The sequence below is a fragment of the Equus caballus genome, chromosome 1 (genome assembly GCF_041296265.1).
Source record: "Equus caballus isolate H_3958 breed thoroughbred chromosome 1, TB-T2T, whole genome shotgun sequence".
Lineage (NCBI taxonomy): Eukaryota > Metazoa > Chordata > Mammalia > Perissodactyla > Equidae > Equus > Equus caballus.
The window spans coordinates 37,627,721-37,644,854 of record NC_091684.1 but is presented as its reverse complement, the minus strand read 5'-3'; the positions used below and the strand labels follow the sequence as shown (position 1 = coordinate 37,644,854).

The window sequence follows — 17,134 nt, the reverse complement described above, 5'->3', positions numbered from 1 at the left end:
ATATGGTCATGGTCATGGCAATATGCAGATGTTAGTTGTGAAAGTTCAGAGAGGGTTCTCATGAACTTGAACATCTCAACCAGTTTTAAAGACGAACATAAGTCCAAGGGTGTTCTGAGAGTTATGTATGGCATGGGTGAGGGAAGTCATTTTATGGGGAAGGGATTTGAGGTCTGACTTAGTCTTAGAACTTCAGAACACCAACTGTCAGAAAAAAAATTTTTCTCCCATTCCTTTGTCCCATTATCTCTCTGAGTCACTGTTCACCAAATCCTGTAGCAAAAACTGATGAATGAATGAGTAAAGGCAAATATTTACGTAGCCTTGATTGAATAAGGCGAAATATTGTGTCATAAGGTGGATGTGTCTGTGCAAAGTATATGTATAAAGTAAATTAATTTTTGCATGTCTTGTAAAAACTAATTTCTTTATAGTCACTCTGTGTAACGTTCAGTATATTGGAAGCAAAAACTGTGTTGTACTTACTCTTTTTTTTATGTCACTAGCTATAATTGCCTGAAATATTTTTCTTAAACTATGTCCTTCTTACATACCCTTGACTATAAAATTTGAACCTTGTCTCTTAGTTTTTTGTTCTGAAACAGTTAAAAAGTTTTCATAATACCCTCAGCCTTCTTGACTGAAAAGATGTATTTTAGTTATATTTCTTACCAATTACCATGATTTTGTGCTTATTAGTGACTGGCTAGTTTGATAAATACTACCAGACAAAAAAAAAAAAAAAGTACCCATTTGCTCCCATATAGGTTTATCTTATAAAAGTTGTTCAGAACTTTCCTTTGTAGTTTTTTAGCTCTTTGTGAAAGAAAAAGAGTCCCAGAAGTGAAATATGAGCCTCTTTGCAGTTTATTAATGCTTAATGCTCACAGTTAGCTTTGGGACCTTGGTTGCTGCTTTTCCTCGTTAGATAAAATTTGAAGGTATGTTGACTGAATCTCCCTGCATATAGGATTGGGCATAGTTAGTATAATCTTGCCTCTTGCCATCCTCCATCTTGTTTAAAGTACCCATTTATTCCACTTATGACACCGCTTTTCTTTCATTACCTGTGGCATCTACTTTGCCTCATTGAGCCTGATTAGTAGTGTGATAGGAGGGCTAGACTTGTGTGATATGTGGGCAGCTGGTGGTAGTTACTTGTGACTTTGCCTTTCTAAAACCTTAGGATTTTCCTGTATCCTCAAAACAAAGTAACCAGTTTTCTTTTTCTCCCAACTGTTTTGTATGTGGATGGCCACGGATGAGTGGTGTAGGTCCGTGCCCGGGAACTGAACTGAGGCTGCCAAAGTGGAGCACGCCCAACTTAACCACTAGGCCCACCCCACTTCCCATTTCTTTTAATGACGTCTTCATTTTCTAAGAGTTAGAGCCTCAGAATCCTTTCATTTCCTTGGCATTTCATTTAATTTCTATACTTCTGCAGCATTTCTCCCAACTTCTTTCTAGTCTTTTGCCATGATTGTAGTTCAAGTCAGCACTTTTAGCCTAAAATTCTCTAAAAGTTTCCTTTCATTTTACTTCATGCTTCTCACTGCTGCCAGATTAATCTCATAGCTCCAGTCTCATGACTTTCTTGACCCAAGACCTTCTTGGTTGAACCATACATTCTGAGGTCTCCGCAATAGGGCTCTAGCTGCTTTCATAGCTGTATCTCCCACTGTTCTCTTAGTTGTACCCTGAATTAAAACCAAACTATGTTATTCACTTCCCTAAATATAGTTTCCCTTTTCTTTTTGCTGTGCTCTTGTTATTCCCTCTTCCAGATATTCTTCCCCATTTCCTTTTCACCACCTCATCTCCACCAGTACTGAAATCTTATTCTACCATTAATGCCCATCTCATACCCCATTTCTTTTATGAAGCCTTTTCAGTATTACACGGTTGGGGATACAGTAGGTGCTACCTCTGTTCCCACTCCTCAAAGCACTTTGTACTTCTTTTCTGACACATATATCTTTGTGCCCTGTATTTTAATTATTTGTGTACTTGCTTTACCCACTCACTGCAGCCCCATAGCAAGTTCCTTGAGAGTAGAGATTCCCTGAAACCCTAGCATAGGTTTTCATTCATAGATGCTCAATATGTTTATTGACTCAAACATACATATGAGGAAACACACTTCAGAGTAACCATTATATTTTTGTTATTTTAGGCTTGATCGTCTTTTTATCTTACTGGATACTGGCACTACTCCAGTTACAAGAAAAGCTGCTGCACAGCAACTTGGAGAAGTGGTGAAACTTCATCCTCATGAACTAAATAATCTCTTATCTAAAGTAAGAACCCTTTTTTTCCTTGTAGTATAATACAATTGTAGAAATTTGTGCTTGGATAGGAACATGAAAGTGAAGATAGAAATTGCCTTATTTTAGTGACAATTTATGGTCTTCAAATTCCGTTAAATATCTTAATATTTCTTCAAATATGTAAGAAATTTTGCTATTTCTTTATGTGTTTTTTTGGTCACATGATTTAAAATATTTTGTTTTTTGCATCAAACTTAATTGTTTAAGGAATTTGACAGTATAGAACCTTTTGCCTGTGGCACATCTGACCCAATTTGGTAGTGAACTAAGTTGTTAATCTAGTTTGTTAGTTGTCTAACTTGTTCTTAATGGCTAATAGTATATCATAGTTGGCAGTCTTCACATGGATGAATACTCATGGCAACGATTGAAATATATGAGAAACTAGTTGTCATTACATTCTTATTTATCAGCTGCTTGAAAGTGAAGGTTTTCTGCTTTTGTGGATCAATGTTTTCATAATCCCAGCCCATGTTCTTTTCCTAAGCAATGGCTGTATTTTCACTGAACTCTGTGGGCTTGTAGAAGTGTGGCCGTATGATAGTAAGAAGCAAATTCCATGTGTTTAATTCTCTGGCATGCAAAGTAAAAACAGGAGGAGGGGTGTGTAGGAGGGGATGAATAGAGGATAGGATGTGGAAGCCGTATGATAGCCCAGACGCTCGAAGCCCCAGGATACCTCTCTTTCTGTGGGTCTTACCCCCTCCTTTTGTCCTCATTTGTCTCTGCCTGATTTGTGTGAGTAGGAGTTCTAAGCCCTTTGTCGACATATAGAAATCTGCCCTATATAGTTTCTACCATAAGGACTTTCTTTTCAACGTATTCCCCACTTAGATATTAGAACTTTCTAACCAAGATGTAGATAGAGAGACAGTGATTTGACACCTGCAGCCTCCATGTTCTCAGAATGGAGAAGGATGCATTATTAGGCAGTATTATACTCGTGTGTATGGTGGGAGGATAGAGAGGTTTACCCATTTCGTCTCATCCCAAGGGAACAGATAGAGGACTGAATGAGCTGAAACTGGAAACAGTGAACAAGACTAGTCTGTACTGAACTGAGAAAAGGTTTCCAGCCTTCTAAGTGAGTTCAGGTCTTCTTAACTCAGTGCCCAGCATACATCAAATAATTCCAAAAGAGGCAAAGTTTATCTTCTCACCTCCTATCCTCTTTTCTTTGCTCTCAGTGTTTTCTTGTTGCCTTTTGGTTTTGTTTTTTAAACAGCTTTATTGAAATATAATTTACATGCCATACAGTTCACCCACGTAAAGTGTACATTTCAGTGATTTTTAGTATGTTCACAGATAAATGCAACCATCATCATAATCTAATTTTAAAACATTTTTTATCTCCCCAAAAGGAAACTTCGTGGCCATTAGCAGTCACTCTCCATCACTCCCCCTCCCATACCCAGTCCTAGGCAACCACTAATCTACTTTCTGCCTATAGATTTGCCTATTCTAAACATTTTATATAAATGTGTGACCTTATGTGACTGTTTTCTTTCATTTAAAATAGTATTTTCAAGGTTCTTTCATATTGTAGCATGTCATTATTTCATTCCTTTTTATTGCCAAATAATATTCCATTGTATGGAATATGGATATACTATTTGGATATGCCACGTCTTATTTATCTGCTCATCAGTTGATGGACAGTTGGGTTGTTTCCACTTTTTGGCCTATAATGAATAATGCTGTTATGAAAATTCATGTACAAGTTTTTGTGTGGATGTATGTTTTTATTTCTCTTGGGTATATACCTGTGAGTAGAATTGCTGGATCATATGGTAACTATGTTTAACTTTATGAGGAGCTGTCAGATTGTTTTCCAAACTGGTTCTGCCATTTTACATTCCCAACAGCAGTGTATGAGAGATCTGATTTCTTCACATCCTTGCCAACACTTGTTAACTGACTTCGATTGTATCCATACTAGTAGTGAGTGTAAAGTGATATCTCATTATAGTTTTCATTTGCATTTTCCTGATGACTAATGATGTTGAACGTCTTTTCATGTGTGTTTTGACCATTTGTATATCTTTGGAGAAGTTTCTATTCAGATCCTTTGGCCATTTTTAAGTGGGGTATTTGTTCTTTTATTATTGAGTTATAAGAGCTCTTCATGTATTTTGAATACAGGCTCCATATTAGGTATTTGGTTTGCAATTATGTTCTTCCAGTCTGTGGGTTGTCTTCACTTTCTTCTTTTGTGTATGTGTGTGTGTGAGGAAGATTGGCCCTTAGCTAACATCTGTTGTCAGTCTGCCTCTTTTTACTTGAGGAAGATTGTCAGTGAGCTAATATCTGTGCCATCTTCCTCTATTTTATGTGGGATGCCACTACAGCGGGCTTGACGAGCGGTGTTAGGTCTGCTCCTGGCATCTAAATCTGTGAACCCAGTGCTGCTGAAGCGGAGCGCATGAACTTAACCACTATGCCACCAGGCCGGCCCCACTTTTCACTTTCTTGACATTATCCTTTGAAGCACAAAAGTTATTAATTTTGATGAAGTCAAATTTATCATATTTTATATCACTTGTGCTTTTGAGATTATATCTAAGAAACCCTTGCCGAACCCAAGGCCACAAAGATTTACCCCTATGTTTCCTTCTAAGAATTTTATAGCTTTAGCTCTTTTAGACTTATGGCCCACTTTGAGTTAATTTTTATGTATGGTGTGAGGTAGGCGTTCAAAATCATTATTTTGTTGCCCCAGCACCGTTTGTTGAAAAAATTCTTCTTTCCTCATTGAATTGTCTTGGCACTCTTGTCAAAAATCAGTTGATCACAGACACATAGTATTACTTTTGGATTCTCAATTCTATTCCATTGATCTTTGTATCTGTCTTTTGCTAGTACCACACTGTCTTGATCACTGTTGCTTTGTAGTAAGTTTTGAAATCAAGGAGTGTGAGTCTACCAATTTTACTATTCTTTTTCAAGATTGTTTTGGAGATTCTGAGTGCCTTGTATTTCCCTATAAATTTTAGGATCAACTTGTCCATTTCTGTAAAAGAGCCAGCTTGGATTTTTATAGGAATTATGTTGAATCTGTAGATCAATTTAGGGAGTATTACCTTCTTAACAATATTAAGTCTTCTGATCCATGAACATGAGGTGTCTTTTTGTTTGTTTAGATATTATTTAATTTCTTTCAACAGGATTTTGAATTTTTGGTAGTTTTCAGTATACAAGTTTAACACTTCTTTTTTGAATTTATTTTATTTTATTTTTTTAAAGATTTTATTTTTTTTTCCTTTTTCTCCCCAAAGCCCCCCAGTGCATAGTTGTCTATTCTTCGTTGTGGGTCCTTCTAGTTGTGGCATGTGGGATGCTGCCTCAGCGTGGTTCGATGAGCAGTGCCATGTCCGCGCCCAGGATTCGAACTAACGAAACACTGGGCCGCCTGCAGCGGAGCGCACGAACTTAACCACTCAGCCATGGGGCCAGCCCCTGAATTTATTCTTAAGTATTTTATACTTTTTGATGCTGTTATAAATGGGATTGTTTTCTTAATTTCATTTTGAGATTGTTTATGGAAAGTTTATAGAAATATAATTGATTTTTGTATGTTGATCTTTTATCTTATACAATCTTGCTGAATTCATTTATTCTTTCACTTAGTTTTTATTTTTATTTATTTATTTATTTTTTGAGGAAGATTAACCCTGAGCTAACATCTGCTACCAATCCTCCTCTTTTTTGCTGAGGCACACTGGCCCTAATATGCATGCCCATCTTCCTCTACTTTATATGTGGGACGCCTGCCACAGCATGGCTTGACAAACAGCACATGGGTCCACACCAGGGATCCAAACCAGTGAACCCTGGGCCGCCGAAGTGGAATGTGGCAACTTAACTGCTGCACCACAGGGCTGACCCCTCACCTAGTTTTTATAACTTAACTCTTTGCATTAAGTAATGGGATTAATGAATAATATACACTTTGCTTTTTACTATGTTAAAAGCTAGGTTATTTTTCTAAATGTACATAAGCATTCTTTTATTAAACTCCTTTTTCCTTTTTTTAAGGGGTAGTGATATTTCCTGTGAATGACAGAATCTTGTATAAATTTTTTGTCCCCCCTGGGGAAGATTTACCCTGACGTAACATCTGTTGCCAATCTTCCCTTTTTCTTTTAATATGTGAGCCACCACCACAGCATGGCCACTGACAGACAAGTGGTGTGGTTCCATGCCTGGGAACCAAACCCGGGCTGCTGAAGTGGAGTGCACTGAACTTTAACCATTAGGCCATCAGGGCTGGCCCTGTAAATGATTTTAATAATTCCAAAGTGTTTTATATAAATTTGAGGACTGCTAAATTAGAAGTTAATAACAAGTAAATTTGTATTTCTCTGTTCTGGTTACCTTGAACAAACAATATTTTTTGGTGTGTGACTATTTCATTTTATAATTTTTTAAGGTGTTGATATATTTAAGGAGTACAAATTGGGATACCCGGATTGCAGCAGGACAAGCTGTTGAAGCTATAGTGAAAAATGTACCTGAGTGGAATCCAGTGCCAAGAACCAAACAAGGTGCTTTTAAGTAGAAAAAGTAGTTTGCAGTAAAAACTTTACTGTACATTTTATATTTTAATATAGTTTCAATTTTAATTTATAGGCTTAATTTTCATGCTTTTAGGTGTAGGCTTGTCAGGAAATGACATTGAATAAGGCGATTTTCACCACACTTTAAAAAAAAAACTAGATAGATAAATGTTTTCATATATATTTTTAAATTATTAATTCTACAGTATGTGTGATTTACAGAGATTATTACTTTCCTCAAGGAATTTATGTCCTAAAAAATAAATTAAATCAATACAGTGTAAATATTTGAAACAGTCTATTTTTTCTTGTTGCTGGGAGAATAGTGTAATTTTTCTAAATTTTGTAATTATTTTCTAAATTTAAGCACAGTTATATATGGATATTTGGGGGGGTAAGTCTTTAGTTTTTTACGTGTCTTTTAGATGTCTTATATTTTTCATTTTAGAAAAACATATAAATTATTTTTTCTGACTGCCTGTAATGATATTTAAAAATGAACGTATGCTTTTGAAAATTTGTAAAGGTGAATATTTTCATTAAGTGCAAATTTAATATGGTGCAACTGGATTTCATTCTCAAGTCACATTGATAACATCACTTTTATCATAAGTAGTAGCTTATCCAAAATTTTTGCTTTAATTTGCTGGCACCAATTATTTTGAGTGATTGTGTTAATTTGTGTTCTCTCATCAAATGAAATACCTAACCAAAAGAACTTTTAACTTATTTTAGAAGAGTTTTTTCCAGCTTATTATCTCTGCTTATTTTCATATATACAGCTATTAGAACTTAGATTCTTTTTTATAAAACTTATTAAATCAGGTACACTAGCATTAAAATTTATAGTAAATAAGGTTGCTAGTCATCAGTAGAAAATTTAAAATATAAGTAGTTCCCTTTAAGTCAATCAATTGTATTTTAGTTTACAGATGAATTATATGCAAATGCCAGCTAAACAAACCATTAGGTCAGTGAACAGTTACAACATATTTTAAAATTTAGCAGCATAACGTTTTTTTTGGGAGGAATACAGAACCTTTTATAGATAATTTTAGGCCTCAGATTGATAGATAATTTTGAGCAGTTTACTGTGAGATTATAATTTGCTTATATTATGAGAAGTGAGTCCTATTGAATGAGTAGTTGCTTTGTATCCTAGATATTCCTCAGATATAGGGAGGGATGATGTTTATTAGTCTTGTTTCTGAATATATTCTGTAAGTATGTGTTTGTCTTCCAATTTAGCACTCTAATTAACTCATGCCGTTACCTTGGTACTTTTTAACTGTCAACAGAAAGTGGAGATAGCACGATATCTAACATACGTATTTCAACATTGGGATGCATTTCTTCATATAACATCGTGCTTTTGTAGTCAAAAACAGCCACACATACACCCACTAACATTCAGGTAGTTTGTAGAAGGGGAGCCACCAACTAAATAGTTTATTCATAAATAACTAAGAGCTGATCATAAATAAACCCACAGTAGCTTTTCTACTTCCTCCACCTTTTACTTTTCTTAAAATATTACCCACCCACCCCAAGTAATGCTCTTTTCCTTAATCCCACACTTTGGCTATATGATCAAATTAAATCTTTTTTAACTTTGTCTAGAACCTACTTCAGAAAGTGCTATGGAAGATTCTTCTACTACAGATCGATTGAATTTTGACAGATTTGATATATGTAGATTGTTACAACATGGGGCATCGCTTTTGGGATCTGCTGGTGCAGAATTCGAAGTACAAGATGAAAAATCAGGTATGTAGTAGTTCTGTAGAAGAAAATCTGAAACGTGTGGTTCAAAGTAATTCATCACTTGGTATGCTATGTATCAGTCATGCAAAAAAATCCAGCAGATATCATGAAATGTAAATTGGCTAGAGTTTACAATTGTGGGTGGGGCACGCTTTGGGTGGGGAAGGTAACCAGAAGTACTTGGTCTAAAGTTACCATATGAATATTTTTCTTCTGTTAAGTGAATATGTACTATATATATACATCATTAATAGATACATATTAATATTTCAGCAGCCATTTTATTATGTAATATAGAAATTATAAAGTGTTACACAAGAGCCTCAGTTGAATAGATTTTAAAAGCCAGTATTAGTGTAGATTGTGGTCATGTTTTCCACAATTCTGGAAATTTGAGAGGCTGTATGATAGTTTTCTTTTTATAATGTGTTTTAAATATTTAAATAATTGGATCTACTCATGCTGGTGACCAAAGCAAAAACTGGAAATGAAAAATAAATCTTGGATAGGTAATTGTCCCATTATCTTTAAACTTACAGAATCTATCTGGATATAAAATAAATGTTTTGGCCATTCAAGATTGATGCCTTGAGTGGAAAAAACCTTGATGTTTTTAATGGATTTCTGTAAGTAAATAAGTTGCTCTTTTGACTAAAACCAAAACAGAACAGTGTTTTGTTTTTTTGCTAATTAAATTAATTATTAGTCAAAACATACCTATCTAGCTAAGTTAATGAAATGATCTTCAGTTTGTTCATCTTAAAAAAATGTCAAATACCCATTCCCTCTTGTTTAATATGGTTTCTATTAAAAGGTCTAGTTTATTTTTGGAGAGAAATAAGAGGAGAATTTGCTTAAGTTCCAGAAAAACATAGTTTTTCTAATAAGGGAGGTAGAAATTGTTTAAAAAACTTCCTAATTTGAAAAAGTTATCTCTAAACAGTAGGTTTACTGATCTTACTAGCGTACCCAAGGACATCAGCAGAAATCATTGACCCTTATCCAGGAGTAAAAGTCGGTATCACCTTTGTTACTTTAAAAAAATATGTGTGTTTGGATTTTATCCTACAGATTCTGGTTTAATAGATCTGTGGAGAGCTCTAGGAAATTTTATTTAAAAGAAAAAAAATGCCATAGGTAACTCTGATATGTAACCAGGATTGGGAACCCCAATTTTTTGAGAACTCAGTTTTTAAGGCTAAGTGACAGCATGCTGAATAGTGCTCCTTTAAAACCCTATAATTAGGTTTTCTTTAAATGTCTGCTCGTCTGTGTTTGTCTCTTCATATATATGAAAGACACATACATGATCAGTATAGGTGCTGGCCTGTTTCCTTTGCAGTTGTGTGGATATTTTCCCCAATAGGACTTTCCCTGGAATGAGAGGACTATTTTGGGCTCTGTGTAAGTGTACTAGACTTGTGAGCCAGCAGTCTTCACTTTTGGATGCCTAGTGTTTTTCCCTCTGGGTAGAACAGCCTTAACAATTTTTTTAAATAGCTTTATTGAGCTATAAGTCACATATACAGTTCACCCATTTTTAAAGTGTACAATTCAGTGGTTTTTAGTATATTCACAGATATGTGCAGTCAATTTTAGAATATTTTCATTACCTCAAGAAGAAACCCCATATCCTTTAGCTGTCACCCTCTTATCCCCCTACTTTCTCCCTTCCCTTTCCCAGCCCTAAGCAACTTACTTTCTCTATAGATTTGCCTATTCTAGTCATTTCAGATAAATGGAGTCATACAATATGTAGTCTTTTTTTTTTTTGAGGAACATTAGCTCTAAGCTAACACCTACTGCCAATCCTCCTCTTTTTGCTGAGGAAAATTGGCCCTGAGCTAACGTCTTTGCCTATCTTCCTCTATTTTATATGTGAGACGCCTGCCACAGCATAGCTTGATAAACAGTGCGTAGGTCTGTGCCTGGTATCCAAAATGACAAACCCTGGGCCACCAAAGCAGAGCACACAAACTTAACCACTATGCTACTGGGCCAGCCCCCAATATGTGATATTTTGTGACTGGCCTCTTTTACTTAGCAGGATGTTTCCAAGATTTATCCGTATTGTGGTGTATATATCAGTGCTTATTTCATTTTTTTAATTCTAAATAGTTTTTATTACTGTTATAGGATGTATCAGTTTTTTAATTGTGGTAGAATGTAGACAACATAAATTTATCATTTTAACTATTTGTAAGTGTACAGTTCAGTAATATTAAGTACATTCACATTGTTGTTCAGCTGATCTCCAGAACTCTTTTCATCTTGCAAAATGAAACTTTGTACTCATTAAACAACAATTCCCATTCCTCCCTCCCCACAGCCCCTGGCAACCACTGTTCTATTTTTCTGTCTTTATGAATTTCACTACTCTAGGTACTTTAAATAAGTGGAATCATACAGTATTTGTCATTTTGTGACTGGCTTATTTCACTTAACATAATATTCTCATCAGGGTTCATCCATGTTGTAGTATGTGTCAGAATTTCCTTCCTTTTTAAGGCTGAGTAGTATTTCAGTGTGTGTTTGTACCACATTTTGTTTCCGTTCATCCATCAGTGGACACTTGACTTGCTTCTACCTTTTGGTTGTTGTGAATAATGCTGCTTTGAACATGAGTATACAAATATCTGTTTGAATTCCTGCTTTCAGTTCTTTTGAGAAAATACCCAGAAGTGGAATTACTGAATCATATGGTAGTTCTATTTTTAGTTTTTTTAGGAACTGCCATACTGTTTTCCATAGCAACTACACCATTTTACATTTTACATTCCCACCAAAAATGCACAAGGTTTCCAATTTCTGCACATCTTGCTGTGTTGTGGGGCCTGTAGCTGGTGTGTTAAATTAAGAATATGCAGATTATGACCTGCTGAATGAGGAGGCACAAGCCACCCACACAGGGTCGGCAGGTAGCTCTTTCAGCATCTGATCTCCCACTTTGGGGAAGTGAAAACCCCGGGGATCATTTTGATTGAAGGCACAGTTTTAATACACTCATGCAAAGAAAGTAAAGTCACAAAATTTACGACTTACAAATCCCAGAAAAGGGGGGTGGGGGGCAATGAGCTGAGAGAAGGGCAGACTTTCATCCCAGGTCATGAGCAAGCAGGAGAGAGAGAGACGAGTAGGAAGCACCTATTACTTATAAGGTGGTTGGGGTGGAGGTCACTAACTTTTGGAGGGCTCAGCTCTAAGTGGTTATTTTAAAGGGCGCCCCAGGAAAAGCAAAGTGGGAACTTGTGGTGGGAATCCTAAACTCAAGTCTTTATCTACATGTCCAGACTCTGTATATGAGGAGGGTTGTCATACTGTGCAGTGCTTCGGTAGCAACTCAGAGTAACTGTTTTCTCATCATACTTGTCCGCACTTGTTATTTTCTGTTTTTTTGATAGCAGCCATTCTAATGGGTGTAAAGTAGTCTTATTTCATTTTATGGCTGGATAATGTTCCATATTGTAAATCATGTTTTGTTTATCCATTCATCAGTTGATGACATTTGGGTTGTTTCTACCTTTTGGCTATTAGGAATAATGCTGCAGTAAACATTCATGTTCATGTTTTTGTGTGGACATATATTTTCATTTCTCCTGTGTAGGTAGCTAAGACTAGAATTGCTGAGTCATATGGTAACCATATTTTACCATTTGAGGAACTGCCAGACTGTTTTCCAAAATGGCTCTACTGATTTATATTCCATTAGCAGTATATGAGGGTTCCGATTTCTCCGTGTCCTTGCCAGTGCTTGTCATTAACTGACTTTAATTATATCCATACTAGTGAGTGTGAAGTGATTTTGATTTGCATTTTCCTGCTGCATAATGATGTTGAACATCTGTTCATGTATTTACTGACCATTTGTTTATCTTTGAAGAACTGTCTATTCAGATCCTTTGCCCATTTTAAGTGGGATATTTGTTCTTTTATTATTGTTGTAAGAGTTCTTTATATATTCTAGATACAAACCTCTTACCTGATAATATAATTTACAAACATCCTCCCATTCTGTGGGTTGTCTTTTCACTTTCTTGATTGTATCCTTTGAAGCACGATAGTGTTTAATTTTGGTGAAGTCTGATTTATCTTTTTCTTTTGTTTCTCAAGGTTTTGAGGTCATATGTAAGAAGCTATTGCCAAATCTAAGGCCATTTGCCCCTGCGTTTTCTTCTAAGAGTTTTATGACTTTAGCTTTTACTATCTGTTATTGATCCATTTTGAGTTAATTTTTCTGTCTGTTGTGAGGTTAAGGGTCCAACTTCATTCTTTTGCATGTGGCTATACTGTTGTCTCAACACCATTTGTTGAAAAGAACTATTCTTTCCCCACTGAATTGTCGTGGCACCCTTGTTGAAAACTAGTTTGCCATAGACATGCAGTTTTTTTCCTGGACGTCTCAGTTGTATTCCATCGATGTCTATCTTTATGCCAATAACTCATTGTCTTAGTTATTGCTCCTTTGTGGTGAGTTTTAAAATCAAGAAGCATGCGCCTCCCACTTTGTTCTTTTTCAGGATTGTTTTGGATATTCTGGGTCCCTTGCATTTCCATATGAATTTTAGGATCAGTCTGTCAATGTCTTCAAAAAAGCCATCTGATATTTTGGTTGGAATTGTGTTGAATCTGTATATCAGTTTGGAAAGTATTACTGTCTTAACAATATTAAGTCTTGTGATCCATGAAAATAGAATGTTTTTCCATTTATTTAGATCTTCTGTAATTTCTTTCATCAATATTTTGTAGGAATATAAGTTTTAAGTTTTGCTTTTGATGCTATTATATGTATAATTGTTGTCTTAATTTCATTTTCAGGTTGTTTCTTTAATCTTTTCTCCCCCTCCTCTCTGTTCTATAGATAGGGCAATGCAAAGTATCCAATCTTTAAATTCACTTATATTTGGTCCTGTTATCTCCATTCAGCTGCTAAGCCCATTTAGTGATTTGAAAATTTCAGATATTGTTCAATTCCAGACCTACTTCTTTTTTTAAAAAAATAGCTTTATTGGCATATTTTTGCACATCACAAAACTCACCCTTTTCAAGTGTATGATTCTATTTGGTTCTTTTTTATAGTTTCTGTTTCTCTGTTGAGGTATCCTGTCTTTTCATCATTGTGATGATATCTTTCTTTACTTTGAGCATTGTTATACTAGCTGCTTAAAAATCTTTTCTTCTAATTCCAGCATTTGGATCTTCTCAGAGTTGGTCTCAATCAACTGTCTTTTCTTTTGAAAATGGATTATATTTTCCTGATTCCTTGTATGTCAATTAATTTTGAAGTGTATCCCTCACATTGTAAATGCTATACTGTGCAGGCTAGATTCTGTCATTTTCTTCCCAAGAGTGTTTTGGTTTGATTGGTTTCTTTGCTTGTTTGTTTGTTGTAGCAGGCATTTAATTTGGGGAAACTCAAATCACAAACTGTTTTGTGGTGGGCAACAGCTCACATCTCAATTTAGTTTTTAGCTTTAGCTGAACTGTTTGGAATCTTCCCTGTGCATGCATAGTTCAGAATTCAGCCAAAGATTTGGCTGAGTTTACACAGAATTTGGGCCTTCTCTTTGGATCTCTCCTTATGGGTTTTCTCTGTCTACCTTCTAATGGCTATAGTGACCTCTGACTCTCCTTCCTCTAGTTCTTCAAGCCAGAAAGACTGGGTTTTTCCCCTAAATTTTTAGCTACCTCACATATCATGGACTGGGTCTACTCTCAGGTTAAAAACTGCAGAAATGGGAAACTCACCCAGTACCATGCCCTTCTTCCAGGTATTGACAACACATCCATGTATATGCCTACTTTTGTTCTCTTTCAGTGCCTTCAGGTGTTTTTTTGTGTTTTGGCAAGAGTTTATTATAATCTGTGGAGAGTTAGTCCAATAAGAACTTGGTCATTATTAGAAACAGATCATTATTGATTTTAAAATGTTAAATTTTTTTCCCAGTAATGTAGAATTGTCTCTTGCATCTAAGTTATTTTAAGCCCAAATTTTTATTTTTAAAATAGTACTGTTTGATCTGTTTTCCACTGAATTATTGAGGGTTTTATTTGGGACGTTCAAAATCTATCTACTTGTATGCCTTTATCTTTGTTATCTGGGCTGTTAGGGCTGTATGGGCTAAAAATACCTAAAGAGCACACTTGGAATAAGCATGTATTTGTTGAGATCTTTTTCTGTCAAGTAAAATCTAGGTTTTGTTTTTTTAGCCTGGTTAGATCTTTCAGAGAATATACAAGGTGTAGCTATAAAATAAGATTGCTTTATTTTCATAGGAATGCATCTCATTTTATATATACTTGATAATTGTCAGTAGGACAATGGAAGAATCTCATGAAAACTGGTAGAGTGTTTTATTAGCTAGAATACTATTTACCAATCATGGTTAGGTAATAGAGTTTATGGCATATTCAGAGATTGTGTGTATAGTTTGTTTTATTGTCAGGAGGGGTATTTTAATAGTTACATTTTTTAAGAACATTTGAATCAACTCTTATCTTCATGTGTTAGAAAATTTCTTAAATGATTTAGAGGAAGTATATTTCTTTTCTGTTTAAAGGTGAAGTAGATCCTAAAGAGAGGATAGCACGCCAACGGAAACTACTACAGAAGAAACTTGGCCTTAATATGGGAGAAGCCATTGGAATGAGTACTGAAGAACTCTTTAATGATGAAGATTTGGATTACACCCCGACTTCAGCAGCCCTTATAAACAAACAACCTGTAGGTAAAACCTTTGGTTGTTTGATTGCAAGTAATAATCAAAGAGATTTGCTTCATTTTGCTATGCAATTGTAATTAAAAAAGAAAATGCTATCCTGGATTCTGTTCATTGCTGCCTAGTGCCACCATAATTTAGTGTTTTCATAATTTGGATTTCTAATGACAGATTCTAAAGAGACAGAAATTCAACCTACCTTGAAGACACCAAACTGTTGGATAAAAGCAGTGGTATACCTTTTAGGAGCCACTTGTATTGAAGGATACTCAACTAGTATTGAACTAGTTGTGTTAGTTACTCTTTCCTTTGTTCTTTAGTGAAGGAAAGAAAAAGTAAATGTGTGAGAGAGTGGGATGATGATACTAGAAATCTTCAGAGCTATGATTCATTCTTTTATTTTCTAAAGTAACAAACATGATAAAAAAAAAACTTTCAACCAATGCAAAACGGTATATATTATGAAGGAAAAGAAGTTTTTCTCCAAAAATTGGTGGACATCCATGTCTCTACACCCCACTGGCAACCCTTTTTAAGTTACTTGTGCATTCTTCCTGAAAATTTCTATGTACGTACAAGGATATGTATCCTTTTAAGCCTTGTTTGCATTTCTCACTTCGTGTAACTTAATATATATCATTATATACAGGTTGAGCACATTCTTTATGGCTTCATGCTATTTTGTTTTATGACTGTACCATAATTTTGCTCCGTATTCCTCCTTTTTCTCTATTCCAGTTCCCAGTGGATGCCTTTGTGCTTCTTTTTTTATGCCTCAGATTCTTTTTAAGCTCCAGTAAAAACTGTGGCTCTCTCCTTAGAAAAATTCACTTACAAGTGAAATATTACTTTTCAAAGGGTTCAGTACTCTTTTGTTTTGCCCCTGCAATATCCTTTAAGGATTCCATGGGCCCCATTAAGAATTCCTGCTTTGTAGTCATGAAACCCTTATCTTGTCATTTCCTTGGCCTTTCCCTTTGCTTAAGTGGAGAATGGTTCTGTTTGCCTTTATACTAGTCCTCCAAACCATTAGAATTTGTAAAGTATATTTTTTAGGGTTGGGGGTATGTGATGATGAATGACTTTTGTAGACAAGAAAAAAATGGCACATATCAGAGAGAAAAAGGAGAAGAGTATAAAGAGGCAGAAAATCTAATGACAGCCAGGAAGCAATGGAAAGAAATGGATTACAAACGGAAGCATAAATGTAAATAAAAAATAAAGAAGAAACTAGAGTATAATAAAGGAGAACAAAAATGTAGTAATGTGCTCACAGTGTGGTAGTTGGACATGGTATAAGAAAATGAATGGGTGGGTGTATTAGAGAAAATGGGCAATGGATAGAATAGTGGGATGTGGGATGGGCAACAGCCAGTTTGAGGTTTGGAAGATCCAAGTTTGGTTGGCTTTATATGTCATGGACCTTTGGAAAGAATTGCTGAAGGTTGCTTGTTTCCATAGGCTCATCACTGCTGCATTGCCTTGTATACGTGCCAGTGGTCCCTGGACCAAGACTATAGCAGGTCAACCACACTGGTGACCCCAGTTGGTTGTAGAAGTGTAAAGTTCAGTTGAATCTTACTCAGTTAAGGGCAGAAAGGATTTTTAGGCTTGGGCTGAAAGCATTTCTGTCTCACAGTCTTTATAATGTCTCCCGTGAATGGAAAAGAAAGCAAAAAGTGGCATGAGGGGTTATGAGGAAAGGTGCATATGGGCTAAATTGACTGTAGGATGCCCTACCAATCACTTATGGCTGTAATTATTTTATTTT

General features: G+C 35.5%; 1 protein-coding gene across 8 annotated transcripts in view; it reads left to right on the top strand.

The window, feature by feature from the left end:
* BTAF1 (B-TFIID TATA-box binding protein associated factor 1) overlaps positions 1 to 17,134 on the top strand; it is a 92,134-nt gene that overhangs the window by 11,593 nt on the left and 63,407 nt on the right. For 4 of the 8 annotated variants that reach the window (XM_070262051.1, XM_070262040.1, XM_070262042.1 and 1 more), the window contains 5 exons: positions 2,174 to 2,297; positions 6,757 to 6,871; positions 8,504 to 8,650; positions 9,187 to 9,273; positions 15,205 to 15,368. In XM_070262051.1, coding sequence (XP_070118152.1) covers positions 9,255 to 9,273; positions 15,205 to 15,368 — 183 coding nt within the window. In that variant the 5' untranslated portion in view covers positions 2,174 to 2,297; positions 6,757 to 6,871; positions 8,504 to 8,650; positions 9,187 to 9,254. The remainder of the gene's footprint in view (positions 1 to 2,173; positions 2,298 to 6,756; positions 6,872 to 8,503; positions 8,651 to 9,186; positions 9,274 to 15,204; positions 15,369 to 17,134) is intronic. The other 4 variants (XM_023642572.2, XM_023642567.2, XM_070262029.1 and 1 more) reach the window with 1 other exon arrangement.